At 47.8% G+C, this 17,159-nt stretch overlaps 2 protein-coding genes across 3 annotated transcripts; both read left to right on the forward strand.

The window, feature by feature from the left end:
• Positions 1–887: 887 nt before the first annotated feature.
• g2e3 (G2/M-phase specific E3 ubiquitin protein ligase) lies at positions 888–6,731 on the forward strand. 2 transcript variants are annotated; one of them, XM_040170168.2, is made up of 17 exons: positions 888–1,047; positions 1,268–1,336; positions 1,459–1,556; positions 1,817–1,918; positions 2,042–2,166; positions 2,260–2,428; positions 2,539–2,645; positions 2,761–2,877; positions 3,122–3,246; positions 3,365–3,443; positions 3,566–3,736; positions 3,842–3,996; positions 4,560–4,744; positions 5,098–5,270; positions 5,485–5,524; positions 5,681–5,852; positions 5,973–6,731. In XM_040170168.2, the coding sequence occupies exons 2-17, from the start codon at positions 1,285–1,287 to the stop codon at positions 6,239–6,241; spliced, it is 2,139 nt and encodes a 712-aa protein (XP_040026102.2). In that variant the 5' UTR covers positions 888–1,047; positions 1,268–1,284; the 3' UTR covers positions 6,242–6,731. The 2 variants fall into 2 exon arrangements, with proteins under 2 accessions (XP_040026102.2, XP_040026101.2); XM_040170167.2 differs by having other exon boundaries at positions 891–1,047; positions 3,542–3,736.
• Positions 6,732–7,327: 596 nt separating this feature from the next.
• On the forward strand, positions 7,328–16,092 carry scfd1 (sec1 family domain containing 1). Its single transcript, XM_078089175.1, has 25 exons — positions 7,328–7,978; positions 8,700–8,770; positions 8,857–8,945; positions 9,049–9,139; positions 9,253–9,375; positions 9,516–9,603; positions 9,794–9,883; positions 10,161–10,216; positions 10,511–10,596; positions 10,678–10,777; positions 10,854–10,993; positions 11,294–11,384; positions 11,501–11,574; positions 11,664–11,745; positions 11,899–11,995; positions 12,096–12,166; positions 12,419–12,498; positions 12,623–12,685; positions 13,008–13,083; positions 13,292–13,345; positions 14,123–14,175; positions 14,255–14,288; positions 14,654–14,719; positions 15,729–15,797; positions 15,886–16,092. Exons 1-25 carry the CDS (start codon positions 7,948–7,950, stop codon positions 15,907–15,909), a joined length of 1,899 nt encoding a protein of 632 aa, XP_077945301.1. The 5' UTR covers positions 7,328–7,947; the 3' UTR covers positions 15,910–16,092.
• Positions 16,093–17,159: the final 1,067 nt, after the last annotated feature.

Here is a 17,159-nt window from a genome sequence, read left to right on the forward strand (position 1 = left end):
GTCACAAAATAATCCTAGTTTTAAATTGAAGTTAAGAAGGTCCTGGACTTAAACTCCCTCTTCAACTGCAAAAATCATTTTAGATCAAATATGTGAGCAGGCAAATTGTTATTTACACCATTTGCAAACTGTTGGGCACTTACCAGCCTGCAAAATGGTTTTATATTTCATCTTGACCTGTTGCCAGGATCTTTTTTGTCCAGTCGTATATGAACATTCGTTGTATATTAAGATATTTGACACCGCTTATAGAGAACTTTCCTGTGAGTAGATATTTTCACCTCATAAGTTTCCAGATTTAGTTGCTGCTCAGCGGGTTAAAAATATGGTGCGCGCGACGTTTAGTCCATTTCTGCACCAGTAAATCTGTGATGGACACCGTGGTCTACTTAAGAAAGTCGTGTACGTGCACTGATTCCAGCTGTTTACACCTGGATTGACTTTCTCCTTCTCATCCCGGCTCGGCTCGGCTAACGTGCAACCGATTACGATCAAACTAAATCAAGCTGCGCGCTTTTTCACTTATCCTGGATTTCGTTTATTCTACGTTTGTGCAACAGCGCCCAGGATTAAGCCCGATTTAGCCCGGTCTGGAGCGGGATACCTAGAGTCATGACCGGGTGTCACGTGGGTGCCCTCTAGTGGGTCCCGGAGGACGTGGGTGCGACACCCTGTAGCTAAAAAGTTAGTCTGCTGCAGGGTGTGTAACCGGTAAGTTGGCTGTAGAAAAGTCCCCTTGCCAATGCTATCAACTAGCTCATATCTGTATAAAGTATAAACCAGCACAAAGTGGAGACGCTTCAGTAGAATCAGATCAGAATTATCCACTTAATTTGCTTTCCGGCCTTCGGGGGCGCTGACGCGTCCAACCGGATGCAAAGAGGGAGCCCACGAAGAAGAAGCACCGGAAGCGGAAATTGGAGCCTCTTGTTTTGAAAGAGGGAAATTTAAAAAGTCGACGGATATTCAGACGTTCACAAAACAAGCGGAATAAATCTCACGAAACGACGCCGCGATGTTCCGAGGCGACGCTTTTCATTCGTGAACGTAAAGAATGTTCTTTAACTCTGCACCTTCTACCAAGTCTGAGTCCGATTCTTCTCATTTCATCGTTTAAAGACCTTAACTTTAAATGTATTTGTTTATTTATTATTCGTAGAACACATTTGTTCGACGGTAACCGATTTATATATATAATATATACATTCACAAAAACAACTTGTTTATTCCCATTTCGCACTTATTATTTTGTGTTGTTGGTCTGCAGAGCCGCGTCACACCGACATGAGGAGGAAGAAGGCGAGGAGGTCGCAGGATCTCGTGGACCAGGAGCAGCGTGAGTGATGACGTCATCCTTACACACACTGAATCAGTATTGATTTTACAGACGTCAATACATGTGACATATTCTGACTCCTGTGTGTGTGTGTGTGTGTGTGTGTGTGTGTGTGTGTCCAGGCTGTGCTCTCTGCAGGCTCTGTGACGATGACCCCGCCTTGTTAGGGGAGAAGGTCACACTGAAAGATCACAACCTCTGTGTCCACTACTTCTGCCTGGTGAGTGTGTGCACTGTGGTAGTGATGAAGCTCCTTCATTCCCCTGAGGATAGACCTGTGCATGCTCCTAGACATCTTCATTCCCCAGAGGATTGACGGCTTCATGCTGTAGTTTTGCTTTCTTGAAGAACTTGTACTTTCTTGATTCTTGTTCCTCGTGGTCTGAACCATCTTACAACCTTTAAAAGCCTCAGCTAAATGTAGAAGAAGAATGTAAATGTTGCGTTTATGGGTGTGTTGTTGTTGTTGTTTTCTCTCAGCTGACGTCCTGTGGAGTTTACCAGCGAGGAAAAGAGGACGAGGGCGTCTTCGGGTTCCTGGTGGACGACATCAAGCAGGAAGTCCGCCGCTCGGCCCGACTAGTGAGTCCCAGAGAGATTTTACCTGAGAGCGTCTTCATGTGTTTACACTCTGCTGACCTTGTTTACTTGTTTACCACGTCTGTTTACTGGTTGTCTACGTGTTCTTTCCTTTGTTTACCTCAGGTGTGTAGCGGCTGTAAGAAGAAGGGGGCGTGTGTTGGCTGTAGCGTGCGGCGCTGCAGGAGGACGGTCCACTTCCCCTGCGGGAGGAGGCGGGACTTCCTCTCTCAGTTCACAGGACTCTTCCCGTGAGTGAACACCTGAAGCACCTCGATGGCTCCGGGTCAAAGGGCAGGTGATGACCTCTGTGTGTGTGTGTGTGTGTGTGTGTGTGTGTCCAGGTCGTTCTGCCCCGATCACAGCCCCACTCAGACCGCGTTGGGGGGTCCGGACCTCAGTCCACCTCGGTCCTGCTCCGTCTGTCTGGACCCCCTGGACCCTGTCCTCAGCTTCTCCGTCCTCAAGTGTCCTTCCTGCCACAGCAGCTGGTTCCACAGAGACTGTGTGCAGGTGTGCTGTGCGTCCCCGTCTGTTATGCTATGCTAGTAGCGCTAGTAGCACATTAAGAGATAAAAGTAAAAGAGGAAAAGCTTGTTTTTATTTTTCCTAACGCCCCCCAGCGTCAGGCCCACAGCGCCGGCCTCTTCTTCTTCCGATGTACTCTGTGCAGCAACCAGAAGGACTTCCAGGAGGAGATGCTGAGGATGGGGATCTACATCCCGGAGAGGTAACAGGCTGTCATGTGATCGCTGATCCTCCTACTTCCTGTTGCATGTTTTCTTTTCATCGTGTTTGTTGCCAAAATGCAGCAGATTGCTGTTTGAATTCCTTCTCGTCTGCAGGGATGCATCATGGGAGTTGGAGGCCAACGCGTATTCGGAGCTGCTGGAGGTCTACACGCGCTGCGACGCCCTCGTCTGCCTGTGCAGCGACGGACGGACGCACTCCGCCAAGACCGGGTATTTATGCTCTCACATACGGACACGTGGAGCATAAAACAAGCGCCCCCTCGAGGCTTTGGGTTCATTACACAGAATGTCCGGTATTTAAGGAAACACTGTGTATTTGTATGTTTCATTCAGCTCATCCATTAAATCGATTCTCGTGGATGTGTAGTGAGTGTTTGAATGGAGCCTCTGCAAATCTGTCGCGGGAAGTGTTGCATTGTGGGTACCAGGTTTATCTCACACTGTGTGGCTGCAGGTGGTTCCAGGTGATCCGCTGCCAGCTGTGTGGCTCCAGAGGGACTCACAGGAAGTGTTGGGGGCTGAAGCTGGACGCCAGAGACTGGGCCTGCAGCGACTGCACCGAGGACGCCGAGGAGACAGGTGGCGTCTCTTAAGCACGACTCGTACAACGTCACTTGAAGAGGCGGGACTTTTAAATCGAATTACAGTTGTTGTTATAAATATTGTTTTATGTGAACCATGGGCTCCTTTTCTCCAGCTTCCACGGTTACGTCTCCTCAGGGAGGACAGAGGAGTCTCCTGTCCAAACTCCACTCGTCCCCCATCAGTTGTAAGAGGTAAGTAGACCTAACGCACCCCTCCATCATTTGAAAGAGGCACACAAGCCTGACGTGGTGCTGTTGTCATGACGATGCATGTTGATTGGATTTGACAGCTGCATGACCCCTCCCCCTCTCAGAGCGGCGTTACCGGTTGGCGCCGGACCACCTGAGGGGATCCTGCAGAGTCTGGGCCTTCAGCTGTGTCCCCTCAGCATGTGGGTGGAGGTGGACGGGGACCAGGCTCTGTCTGCGGGGGTGGAGCTAGTGAGGAGGGCTGACTTTGACCCCACCCGCACTCTGTCCGTCTGGTGAGCGGATGACAAGCGCAACTAGTTAGTCTCCACCCGGTTATTGATCTGCGCGGTGACTCGTTCAAACATAATCATTGGTTTCTTGTCTTCATCTCCGTCCAGCTTCAAAGACCCCCAGATGACTCCACTTCCCAGCAGCCTCCAGGACGGCGACGCAGCCAGGCAGTACTTCCTGGAGCTGCTGGTGCAGCAGATCCAGGACTCGGTGGTGTTTGAGGGTCCAGATGGGTCCAAGAACCTGGCGCTGGATTCCCAGGGTACGAATCTTTAATTCAGTCTCTGTTAAAACCTTCTGAACCCCAAAAACCCGACAGTCCTTGAACACATCGCATGCAAAATGAACATAAAATAGTGATTTCATTGAAAACATTTCATTCTCATTAAAAGTATTGAATCAGGTTATGATGATGAAACTATGACATCATCATTGAATCCCCTGACATCACAAGTCATGTGACCATAAACGAGAGAAACAAACTTATTTTTTATTAATTACATATTTACCACAATAACACAGACCCTGAAATACACATTGTTTAATTACTCTTAAAACAAAAAATAACATATAAATATCTGGCTTCTCTTTTACACGCATATCCACACAGACGTGTACACACATGTACACACATGTACTCCACAATAATATATAAAAAAGAATACATAGACCAAATAAGATTGGGAACGTATTTAATGAGTTCATACAAACAGTAAAATAAACCGTAGGTACATTTCTTCTTTTCGATGTCATCATGAGTTCTTCTCTCCTGGCGGTCGTGTGAGCAGGACTTTTATTTTGAAGGCTGTGTGTGTTTGTGCGCAGCTCTGAGGGACGACCTGTACCTGGACGTGGGCTGCCTGCTGGCTCTGTCCCTGGCGCACGGCGGCCCCCCCGTGGGCTTCTTCTCCCCGGCGCTCTACCGGTGTCTCTTCAACTACCCACCCGGCCCCCCGCTCGACCTCACGCACATGACCCCCGGCACACTCTGCACCCGCCGGGTCGGCCGGGTGAGTACGAGCGCCGCCGGCATCACGGCGCTTTATGAACACCTTCATAAGTCGGCTGTGAGATTACCCACAATCCATTGCAAAGTGAGGCTAGCGTAGATGACGGTTCAGATGAAGGACGACACATTGAATATTAAATATACACAGCAAGAAAAATGATATTTACTGATTTATTCATCATTTCAAATGACGTCGTCTTGTGAGGAAAGAGCCGAAAGAGGAGAAATGTTCATCTCCTGTTGTCATGGTGACAGATTCGTCCCACTCGTGGGATTCTCTCAGGGTTCAAGGCCTCAGCGGGAGGCCTTGTGATTGGACCGTTGAGCTGACCTGTTGGTGGGCGGGGTTTCCAGATCGCAGAGGCGGAGTCTGTAGAGGAGCTGCGGGAGGCGGCGTTGGGGAGTCGCGAGCTCCTGGAGCTGGCCGGCTGCAGCCGACCAATCGGCAGCCTGGAGGAGAAGGAGGCCCTGGTGGAGGATCTGGTGCGCTTCACCATGGTAACCAGGATGCAGCTTCCTCTGCAGAGGTACGCAGGCCTGGTGACATCACACCTGGGCCTGGGGGGTCCAAGAGGTCACGACCTCCTGTGATGAACAACCAAGAAATGTGCATTATTTTCTGAATCAATTGGCTCACAAGTCATTGAAAAGAACCAATAAGCGATTAAAGTGTCCTAACAACATGAACACATGACAAACATCATTATATAAATAATTATACTGAGTGTTTCTCTGCTGCAGGTTCCGTGAAGGTCTGCAGACTCTGGGGGTCTTTGATCAGGTGACTTTAAGACACGGGAACCCTCTGCTTTGTAAACCGCCTTTTACCCACAATGCATTAGTGCAAACTCCGCTGCAAAGCAAGCGCGCTCGTTTTCCTCACCAGGAGAGTGACTGCATGCGTCTCCACTGTTTAAAGCTGCTCCATCTGATCCAGGTGCAGCGCCTCCCGTCGGTGTTCCACAGCGTTTTCTGTGAGGCGGAGGTCCACCTGTCGGCTCAGACGCTCCATCAGCTCTTCTCCATCCACTTCTCCCCGCAGGAGGACAGGAGGAGCAGGGAGACGCCCGTTTCCTCCTTCTGGAGGCGCTTCCTGCAGGACTGTGAAGGTAAAACCAGCCCCACCCACTCAGGCTCCGCCCCCAGCAGGGAGAACCTTCATCCGAGTCAGCGAGGAAACTATTTGATCGGTTTCCTCTTCTCCCGTCTCGTTTCCTTTCCTCTCTCAGTTGGGAGGAGCTCTGTCTCGCTGAAGGACCTCCTTCGATTCGCCACAGGAACCGAGGAGCTCCCAGCAGCCGGCGGCCTCCCTTCTCCCTCCATTTCCTTCCTCCATCGGAGGGGCGGAGGAGGAGAGGAGAGGAGACTCAGAAGGAGGGAGTGCTTGAAGGACGAGGGACTCCTCCCGGAGAGAGAGCTCGGCTCCAAGCGCCTCCTCCTGCCCGTCACCTCCTCATATCAGGCCTTCAAAAGCTGCATGGAGCAGGCAATCAGCTGAAGGAGGAGCACCTGAAGATCCGCCTTTATTATTTCACATCTTCGTCACTGAAGAAGATGACGAGTCAAATGTTGTTTTCTGCGAAGTGAAAATGATTCTTTATAACTTTATAATAACAACTACAACTCTTTATGTATTAAAGGAGATCGCACAGAGAGCTATTTAGGTAAACGTGTCCTTTAGCTGACGCTTTTTCATCCAAAGCGACTTTCATCACATTTCTAACACGTGGCTTTTTTAAAACATTTCCCCCGGGGAGCCATTAGGGGTTGGTGGTCTTGCTCAGGGACACTTCGTGGGGCAGCCGGGGCTCGAACCACCAACCTTGTGGTTCCCGGCGCTGCCTCTCTACCTCCATATTAAACTAAAGTTGCTGATTAACAGTTCACAGTATGAATTTATATCATTTAACTTGTTTTCTGTGTTTTGAGTTTGCTGCAGATTTGATTATTGTTTCATGTTTATTGTGGATAAAACGTACAGAATCAAACTCACGTTGTTTCATTTCTTAAACGTCTGGCGTCCGTTTGAAGGAGCCGGTTTAGTGGAAACTCAGAGTTTGTTCATCCTGAGATGAAGGAAACTGGCTTGTTTCACAAAGGGAGGAAACTAAAGCTCAGGACAATAAGATGTGACGTTAAAGACTAAAGTCTTTTCTGGACCATCCTGTTGGTGAAGAATTGATGAATATTGGATTAGATGTATTGTCGTTTCCAGATGACTACTTGTTTGAACGCTATCGTTTTTCTCCACAGTCCATCAAATATGTCCATGACCTCGTCCTCATAGACGTAACGTCCCCCATCGTGGACATGCTCTCACATACGAGCACGTTCTTTGTGTAGTACTACGTGTTTTCCTTTACAACATTAGAACTGACGGTTTCTCTGTCTTTTGCTGCAGTAGCTGTGTTTTCTGTCTAATTACGGGTTCATACTCGTACGCTTGCGTTAATATTTGCAGCTCAATAGGGGTGAATATACTGTTTGTGGTGGTTGGTTGGTTGTCGTGGTGAAACTCAGTTTCTCATCTCAGGGTAAATCAACTCAGAGTTTGTTAAACCTCCTAACGCAACGCTTTGGCCATGCAAATAATATAAAAATACCAAATATAATATAATGTGCTACTTGGCATGAAAGTAAAATAAATATGTGTAACTATGATAGATTTTAGAGATCCATCCATTGTCAAACCGCTTATCCTGCACGCAGCGTCGCGGGGGGACCGAGTCCGTCCCAGCCAACTTAGATTTTAGTGATGATACATTTAATTAATGTATACACGTGTTTTATAATCAAAGTAATACAATTGGCTTTATTGTTTTGATGCATAACAAGAAATAGTAGTAGAGAAACAAGTCATCTAATACATTTGAAGAAAATGTTTTCAGGTTCTTTCCTCGCTTTGAAAATACTAATACTAGTAAAAGTATTTATCAAAGTGAACCGTGTGCAAATCAACAGCTCAGAGGGAGATATGTTATATTTATAATTCATTATTGTTGATCCAATGTTTAGCAGCATTTAGGCCTTTCTCTCCTTACCAGTTGTCTCTGGAAAGAGTAGCAGAGTGAGACTTCTTTTACTGATCTCTTCAGTGTTTGTCCGTAGAAAACGCAGCAGAGTGAGACTTCTTTCCGTTGTTCTCCTCTCCGACCGGCTGTTGACACGTCATCAGACTCCCCGTCACCACCAACAACATCCAACATGGCGGCGTCCGTCCGGGAGAAGCAGACAGGTTGGTCAAACTGCTTTTAGTCCCCGTTAACGGTTCATTTCCCGCGCCCGACAGCCACGGTGACCGGCGGCGGAGGGTTTAACTCTCCGCCGCCGGTCACCGGAGGGGATCGATCCGCGGCCGTCCCGATGCTAACCGGCTAACCAAGCGCAGCTCGTCAGCGGAGAGCCGCCAGCTGAGCAGATAAAACGATTCTCTAACAAACTGCCCCACATTTAGATTAATACGCTGACTGGTCAGTTACGTGGTTAACGGGAAAGTTAACTAGCAGCCTAACTATTTAACTAATGCTGCTGTTAGCTTTCTGATGCTACTGATAGCTAGCTAGCTAGCTAGCTAGCTAGGTGAAGCTAATGGCTGATTTCTGCTGATTTCTGCCGATAAAGACGATCGTTTAGTCTTAAGAAGTGTTTCAAAGCCTCTAATGTGATCTAAAATATTCATCATTTAAACCCTTTGATGTGTTCCAACGTTGTGTTCTGAAAACTAACGAGAACATCTGTAACAGCTCAAAAATACGTCCAGTAATCAGTTAACAAGCTAACGTTACTACACCCGGTCCAGCTGCTACACCACCGGGGAGCATAGGGAGCATAGGACAAAGGAGACATAGGAGACATAGGAGACATAGTCATGTTGTTCAGCTCCGATCTCTGAAGAAGGACCAGGACCTCATGTCCAAGACCTGAGGACCAGATTGACTATTTCTCTGTTCCTGTAGTGGCTCTGAAGCGGATGCTGAACTTCAACGCTCCTCCTCTGAAGAACACGGCAACTGAGCCCGTATGGAAGGTAAAGACACCGAGGACACAGGGGACAGAGGGGACATGATATTATTACCTCTGTCCTGTGCTTCAACGTGTGTGTTGTGTGTTCAGGTGTTGATATACGACCGGTTTGGCCAGGACATCATCTCCCCTCTGCTGTCCGTCAAAGAGCTCAGGGACATGGGCATCACGCTGCACCTGTGAGAGACTCCCCTGTATCCCGTCCTCACAATGTCCTCACAATGTCCTCACTGGGATAGCAAAGCTCCTTTTTAAAAAGTCTAACTTCAATTTGCTTTTCAGTTTGCTTCACTCAGACAGAGATCCAATTCCAGATGTTCCAGCCATCTACTTCGTCATGCCCACAGAGGAGAACATCGACAGGATATGCCAGGTACACACACACACACACACACACACACACACACACACACACACACAGAAAGAACGATGCAGTCATGCTCTGAATGTGTAACCGTCATGTAGTAATCCAGATGTTCTGTGTAGGACCTGAGGAACCAGCTGCACGAGTCCTACTTCCTGAACTTCATTTCTGCCATCAGCAGAAGTAAACTGGAGGACGTCGCCAGCGCCGCTCTGGCCGCCAACGCTGTGGCCCAAGTTACCAAGGTTACCGTGACTACTGTGATCCTCCTCGTTAGGGGCGTGTCATGTCATTCTTCTTCTTATTGGTTATGTCTGTAGACGTTGTAGGTCCATCACTGGTTTTGAGTTAATTGCTCAGGTGTGTGTGTGTGTGTGTGTCTCAGGTGTATGATCAGTACCTGAACTTCATCACTCTGGAAGACGACATGTTCACCCTCTGCCATCAGAACAAGGAGCTCATCTCCTACCATGGTAACAAACGCACACAGACACCTGTCTGTGTCTCCCCTGTCTGCGTCTCCCCTGTCTGCGTCTCCCCTGTCTGCGTCTCCCCTGTCTGCGTCTCGCCTGTCTGCGTCTCGCCTGTCTGCGTCTCGCCTGTCTGCGTCTCGCCTGTCCGCGTCTCACCTGTCTGCGTCTCCCCTGTCTGCGTCCCCTGCAGCCATCAACCGAGCAGACATCCAGGACACGGACATGGAGGCCATCATGGACACCATCGTGGACAGTCTGTTCTGCTTCTTCGTCACTCTGGGTGAGTTTGTTTCTGACGCTTCTGATCGAGACCAGGACGGGGTGTCCTCCTGTCAACAGAACCAGTCAGAACCAGCTACACTCTATTATTATTACTACCATTATTATTACTAATAATGTGGAGCTGTGTCTGTGTCCGCCGGGTGGAGCTGTGACTGTGTCCGCCGGGTGGAGCTGTGTCTGTGTCCGCCGGGTGGAGCTGTGTCTGTGTCCGCCGGGTGGAGCTGTTATGCACCTTCATGCAGCTTTCCCTCCTTGGCTTCTTGTCTCCCCTTCAGGCGCCGTGCCGATCATTCGCTGTCCCCGTGGCAACGCAGCAGAGATGGTTGCCGTGGTGAGTTCAGTGACCCAGTTTGAATGAGGCGTGTTTGTACCACGTTCTCATGAAGACTTGATCTTCGACTTTAAGCTCATTTAGCTCACTGATTTCTGTTAAATGGCATCAACATGACGGAGCACCTTCCTTTGATCTGATGCTCCACCTTCACACTGACCAATCTATTTATTTGTGGAGAGTTCGATGTTCCGTGATGGATCCATGATCCATGTAGCGATTTTACAGACGGAGGCATCACAGAACCTGTAAATAAATAAATAAATGCTGACGTTTTCTCCTCCGTGTTCGTAGAAGTTGGACAAGAAGCTCCGTGAGAACCTGCGGGACGCCAGAAACAGCCTCTTCACCGGAGACAACATGGCCGCCGGACAGTTCAGGTAGAACGGTCACCACCGAAACGCCCCCTCCCACAATGCATTGCTGTGCATGTGTGTGTTTGTAATGATGCTGCTCTCCAGTTTCCAGAGGCCTCTGTTCGTCCTGGCCGATCGTAACGTGGACATGGCCACGCCCCTCCACCACACCTGGACCTATCAGGCACTGATCCACGACGTCCTGGTGAGCTGTCAATCTCTTTTCTCTCTCTCTCCCCTACAAACAAGTCAGAGTCTGAACTTCACTTCATTCCCCCCAGGACTACCAGCTGAACAGGGTGGTGATGGAGGAGGGGCTGGGGGCGGAGCCATCTCCCGCCGGTGCCAGACCAAAGAAGAAGAACAGAAAGGCCTACGACCTGACCGCCGCCGACAGATTCTGGCAGAAGCACAAGGGCAGGTGTGCTAACGTGTTCATGGCGTGTTCATGGCGTGTCTAGTTCTGGCTGCGGTATTTGCATAGTTGTGGTTTAATAATCACACATCTAGGAGACGATGTCACTTGTCATTATTTATTAATCTCAAACTGAGTAGATACGGAGGAAATGATCTCATTGTACTATGTAATATAAGTTAAATCCGTATGCTGGTGATTTCTCATTGTACTGGACGCACTTTGCTGTGGACCCGCCCTAAGGGTTCCAGCACCGTGATTGGCTGCTTGTCTTTCTAAAGAAGCTCCTCCATTGGTCTGTTGCAGTCCCTTCCCGGAGGTGGCGGAGTCGGTGCAGGAGGAGCTGGACACCTACAGAGCCCAGGAGGACGAGGTCAAACGCCTCAAGTGCATCATGGTGAGACGCACGCGTGTCCTCGAGACAATGTCCAAGTCTCTACAGTTCGTCTCAGAGTCCCTGAAGACATTTCCAGATGTGGAGTTAACATCTGACTGGGTCCTCTGTGTCTGCAGGGTTTGGAGGGAGAAGACGAAGGAGCCATCAGCATGCTGTCAGACAACACAGCCAAGCTCACCTCCGCCATGAGGTACTGACGCCTCCCTGCACCACCTGCACCACCTGCACCACCAAAGACTCGTGTTCACGTGTGTGTGTGTGTGTGTGTGTGTGTTGCAGCTCTCTGCCTGAGCTGCTGGAGAAGAAGAGGCTGATCGACCTGCACACCAACGTCGCCACGGCCGTCCTGGACCACATCAAGGTACCAGCTGCCAGCCAATGACACAGCTTCATTCCATCACATGGCACCATGTGCACAGAAGTATTAATACACAGTAGTGACAGTAGTACGAGTACATAAAGTAGTACTGGTAAACAGTAGTAATAGAACTCTTGATGCTCTTTGTGTCCTCAGAGTCGTAAACTGGACGTTTACTTTGAGTATGAAGAGAAACTGATGAGCAAGTCGACTTTAGACAAATCTCTACTGGACATCATCAGTGACCCCGACGGTACACACACACACACACACACACACACACGCACACACTTATAACCTGAGTTTCATCAAATTAAGTACATTTCAAAAATGTAATTTTAAATGTTTGTCAGCCGGAACCCCCGAAGACAAAATGAGACTGTTCCTCATCTACTACATCACTGCTCAGCAAGCTCCTTCAGAGGTAACACACACACACGCACACACACACACACACACACGCACACACGGATCTCTTTCTACACAGAGATGTAAAATCAGAAATAATCTCAGGCACATATTTTACAAGTATTAGCTGTATAAAACATGTGAGCCAATATTTGCATCCACCAGGTCTCTGTCAGGTCACGATGTAGCACCAAGACACCTGATGTCTCCTTTAAAACCGACCTTAAACGTAAAGGTGTTGATTCCGCCGTCTTTGGATGTGTTTCAGTCCGACCTGGAGCAGTACAGGACGGCTCTGCTGGACGCCGGCTGTGACCTTTCACCCCTCAACTACATCAAGCAGTGGAAGTAAGTCGACACGTCCGCCTTCTGGCTCCTCTCGCCTGGATCTGCCGGACTGGTGACCCAAAGTCTCCCCACCCTCCTTCATCCGCGGTTCAAACACACCTTTTTCACCTGTCGTCTCCTCCAGGGCCTTCACCAAGATGGCCGCCGCCCCGGCTAACTACGGCAACAGTGGCGTGAAACCAATGGGGTGAATATCTGCTACCGAGTGATGGTGTCACAGCTTCATCAATAGAACTGACCATCCCCTCCTCCTCCTCCTCCTCCTCCTCCTCCTCCATCATCCCCTCCTCTTCCTCCACCATCCCTTCCTCCTCCACCATCCCTTCCTCCTCCTCCTCCTCCTCCTCCTCCTCCATCCCTTCCTCCTCCTCCTCCTCCATCCCTTCCTCCTCCTCCATCCCCTCCTCCTCCTCCATCATCTCCTCCTCCTCCTCCACCATCCCCTCCTCCTCCTCCTCCACCATCCCTTCCTCCTCCACCATCCCCTCCTCCTCCTCCTCCTCCTGCAGGTTGTTCTCCAGGGTGATGAACAGCGGCTCCCAGCTGGTGATGGAGGGAGTGAAGAACCTGGTGCTCAAGCAACACGTGAGTGAGCCGATCGTAGTTATTGATTATTGATCAATGTGTCCAAGTATTAAAACGTTGAGGCTGTTCTTGTTGGCGGTCCGAGGTGAAGAGCCTCTCGTGGAGTCTCACAACAACAAACGGCTGTTGTTTGGCCCAGCGAGGCTTCTGTACTCTTCTTCCTCCTCCTCCTCCCTGATAAATGCCAAATACCTGCTCTTTCTTCCAGAACCTTCCTGTGACCCGTATCCTTGACAACCTGATGGAGATGAAGTCCAACCCGGTTTGTTCTTCTCGTCTGTTTGTCTGACAACTATAGAACTGGATTATCATAGAACGAGTTTATCATAGAACGAGTTTATCATAGAACGAGTTTATCATAGAACGAGTTTATCATAGAACGAGTTTATCATAGAACGAGTTTATCATAGAACGAGTTTATCATAGAACGAGTTTATCATGGAACGGGTTTATCATGGAACGGGTTTATCATGGAACGGGATTATCATGGAACGGGTTTATCATGGAGCGGGATTATCATGGAGCGAGATTATCATGGAACGAGATTATCATGGAACAGGATTATTATAGAATTAGTTTATTATAGAACAGGATTATTTTGTCCTTTACTGCTTTATTTGTTTCAAGTCTCCTTGTGGATGAATGAGCACATTTTGGGGGATTTGGCTCCTCGGCCCATGTAGTCATGTGACCACACACACACACACACACACACTCTGAAGGCTTCTCAGCGTCTGCAGTTACAGACGACCAACAGAGACCCTGTTGTTAACCTGACGGAAGGCGGGGAGGAGAGGGGTGGTGCAATGGGATGAACATAGGAGGTGTGTGTGTTTTGAGGTAACGTCAGAAGCTAAAGATAAAGTCCTGATATAGAAGAACTTCTTGGCATCACCAACCGTACTTCTGTGACCAACGTTATTAATGTGTTCATACAAATGTTTGACTGACATGTAGACGCTTAATCAAAACGCAGCGTTTTCTTCAGCTCAGTATTTGTTTATGATGTTTACATCAATCAGCTGATCATCTCTTCCAGGAAACTGATGACTACCGGTACTTTGACCCGAAGATGCTGCGAGGCAGCGAGAGGTACCACTCTGACCGGTATTCACATCCCCGTGTTCTAACCCAGTGAGTCTCACTATGTTCTCCTCCTGCTCCTCCTCAGCTCCATTCCCAGGAACAAGAACCCGTTTCAGGAGGTGAGTTCAGGATGAAACACCGACTGGACTTGGTTGTTAATTAGTAATTGAATTGTCATTATTAATTTATAGTTCATCTCCTCGTACGAGCTTCACCTTTTATTTCCTGATAAAAGTGTTGACTGCTGTTGGACAAATCGATAGATATAATTGTAATAATGTAAAACAAATAGACATTAATAATAGAAAAACAAATAAATTATGAATAAATTAAGTTCTGTTAATACGTCCTTTAATTTGAGAAATATGTAACACAAAACCTTTATATCTGGCTATGAAATAAATACCAGCATGTGTTCTGAGCGCTGCAGTGCATGATGGGTAATATTGCTGCTGTGCTCTATGATGTCGTGAATGTGTTCCAGGCCATCGTGTTCGTGGTGGGAGGAGGAAACTACATCGAGTACCAGAACCTGGTGGACTACGCCAAGGTATAGCAGTACTGCTCGTACTACTGAGAGATACTATCAGTACCATGCTGCTATTACCATGTTGCTATAACCACGCTATTAGCATGCTGCTATAACCACGCTATAACCATGCTATTACCAAGCTATAACCACGCTATAACCATGCTATTACCAAGCTATAACCATGCAATTGCCAAGGTATAACCATGCTATTACCATGCTGCTATAACCATGCTATTACCATGCTGCTATAACCAAGCTATAATCATGCTATTACCATGCTGCTATAACCAAGCTATAATCATGCTATTACCATGCTGCTATTACCATGCTGCTATAACCATGCTATTACCATGCTGCTATATCATGCTGCTATAATCATGCTATTACCATGCTGCTATAATCATGCTATTACCATGCCGCTATAACCAAGCTATTACCATGCTGCTATAACCACGCTATTACCATGCTGCTATAACCATGCTATAACCATGCTATTACCAAGCTATTACCATGCTGCTATAACCACGCTATAACCACGCTATTACCATGCTATTACCATGCTGCTATAACCATGCTATTACCATGCTGCTATTACCATGCTGCTATTACCATGCTGCTATAACCATGCTATTACCAAGCTATTACCATGCTGCTATTACCATGCTGCTATTACCATGCTGCTATATCATGCTGCTATAATCATGCTATTACCATGCTGCTATAATCATGCTATTACCATGCCGCTATAACGATGCTATAACCAAGCTATTACCATGCTGCTATAACCACGCTATTACCATGCTGCTATAACCATGCTATAACCATGCTATTACCAAGCTATAATCATGCTATTACCATGCTGCTATAACCACGCTATTACCATGCTATTACCATGCTGCTATAACCATGCTATTACCATGCTGCTATAACCATGCTATTACAAAGCTATTACCATGCTGCTATTATGGGATACCGTAAAGTGGAGAAGCATGAAGCAGCTGTAGTTTAAAGCTTCTCGTGTCTTCAGGTCAAACCGGGGAAGAAGGTTGTTTATGGCTGCAGTGAAGTCTCCAACGCCGCGCAGTTCACCAAACAGGTGAGACACACGCCTGTCCTCCCATCATGCACCTCTCTGTTAAACTCCACCCACTCCACCATCTAACCCCTCCTCTTGGTCTCCTCAGCTCTCCCAGCTGGGCCAGAAGTGACGTGGACGACCCCATCGACTCGCAAATCTGTCTCCCGCCGCCTCCCTCAGAGGTCACGGAGGATCTCTTTATTCCAGATGTTTTCTATTAAACTCTCCTGTAAATGGACATTTCCCGTCTTCATTGTCATTTCCATCTCTCCCGCTCAGCATTAATAAAGATTTTAAAACGACTGACATCCAACATGGCGCCCGCTTTTTATTAAAGTGGTCATTTCACGGTCTGGAACAGACTCTATGTGTATTTTAATACTCAATAGACACGTTGTATAAATACCTCGCAAGAATCTGTGTTCTGCGGAATTAAAGAATAAAAATAAATGAGGAAGAGCTGGAAAAAATTAAAATGTATTTTTACTACATTAATGCCAAACAAACCGTCTTCCTGATGATTAAATTCAGCTTGCTGGGCTCCTGGAGGAGCAGCTGCTCCCTCTGGACACTGGTTCACAAAGAGGATCAGGACTAAAGTTCAGTTCAGTGTGGTCGCACAACGAAACTGTGTGTATCTGTTTCCATTGTTTCTATTGCAGAGAGACACACACACAGACGCACACTTAATCCTCGTGTTCGTGATGTTGACTTTTTGACCTGAAAGCTGAAATAATGAGGAGGAGGAGGACTAGTCACTAAATGACTATACATGACTTGTCTCCTCTCGTCTCCTCTCTCGTCTCCTCTCCACTTGTCTCCTCTCCACTTGTCTCCTCTCCAGACTCAACTCCATCACATGTTCCGGCTCACTTAGGCGAGTTTATATATTTGTAAGTGACAGTGAGTACATTTACTTTAGTATTTAGTTCAGTAGTATTCTTATATTTTGGAGTATTTGTTTTCTTGCACTCAACATGAAATTAAATTACCAACAAACCAAAATAAATGTAAAGATCCTTGGTCTGCTTGATGGCCACGCCCCCTTATGTTTAAGGCGCCGTGATTGGCTCCCGTCCGACCCCAGCCGACCATCCGGCCTATCTGAAGCATGTCGGGGGCCACGTGGCGGCTCACTTAGAGACATTTGTCCCATGTGGACTCTCAGGTGTCTGATTCTCAGGTGAGATCTGGTCCCGCCCCCCCCTGCTCCAGGTGAACAGCTTACAGGTGTTCACTTTCTTCTCTGAAATAAATTAAAGGAGAACATCCAACCTTAAAATATGAAATACGATTTACGTGACATTCCTGGAAGGACACCCATCAGGAGACACCTCCAGTCCTTCTGAGGTCCCAGCTTCATGAGAGAGAGCTGTGTTT

Source organism: Gasterosteus aculeatus, chromosome 15 (genome assembly GCF_964276395.1).
Source record: "Gasterosteus aculeatus chromosome 15, fGasAcu3.hap1.1, whole genome shotgun sequence".
Classification (NCBI taxonomy): Eukaryota; Metazoa; Chordata; class Actinopteri; order Perciformes; family Gasterosteidae; genus Gasterosteus; species Gasterosteus aculeatus.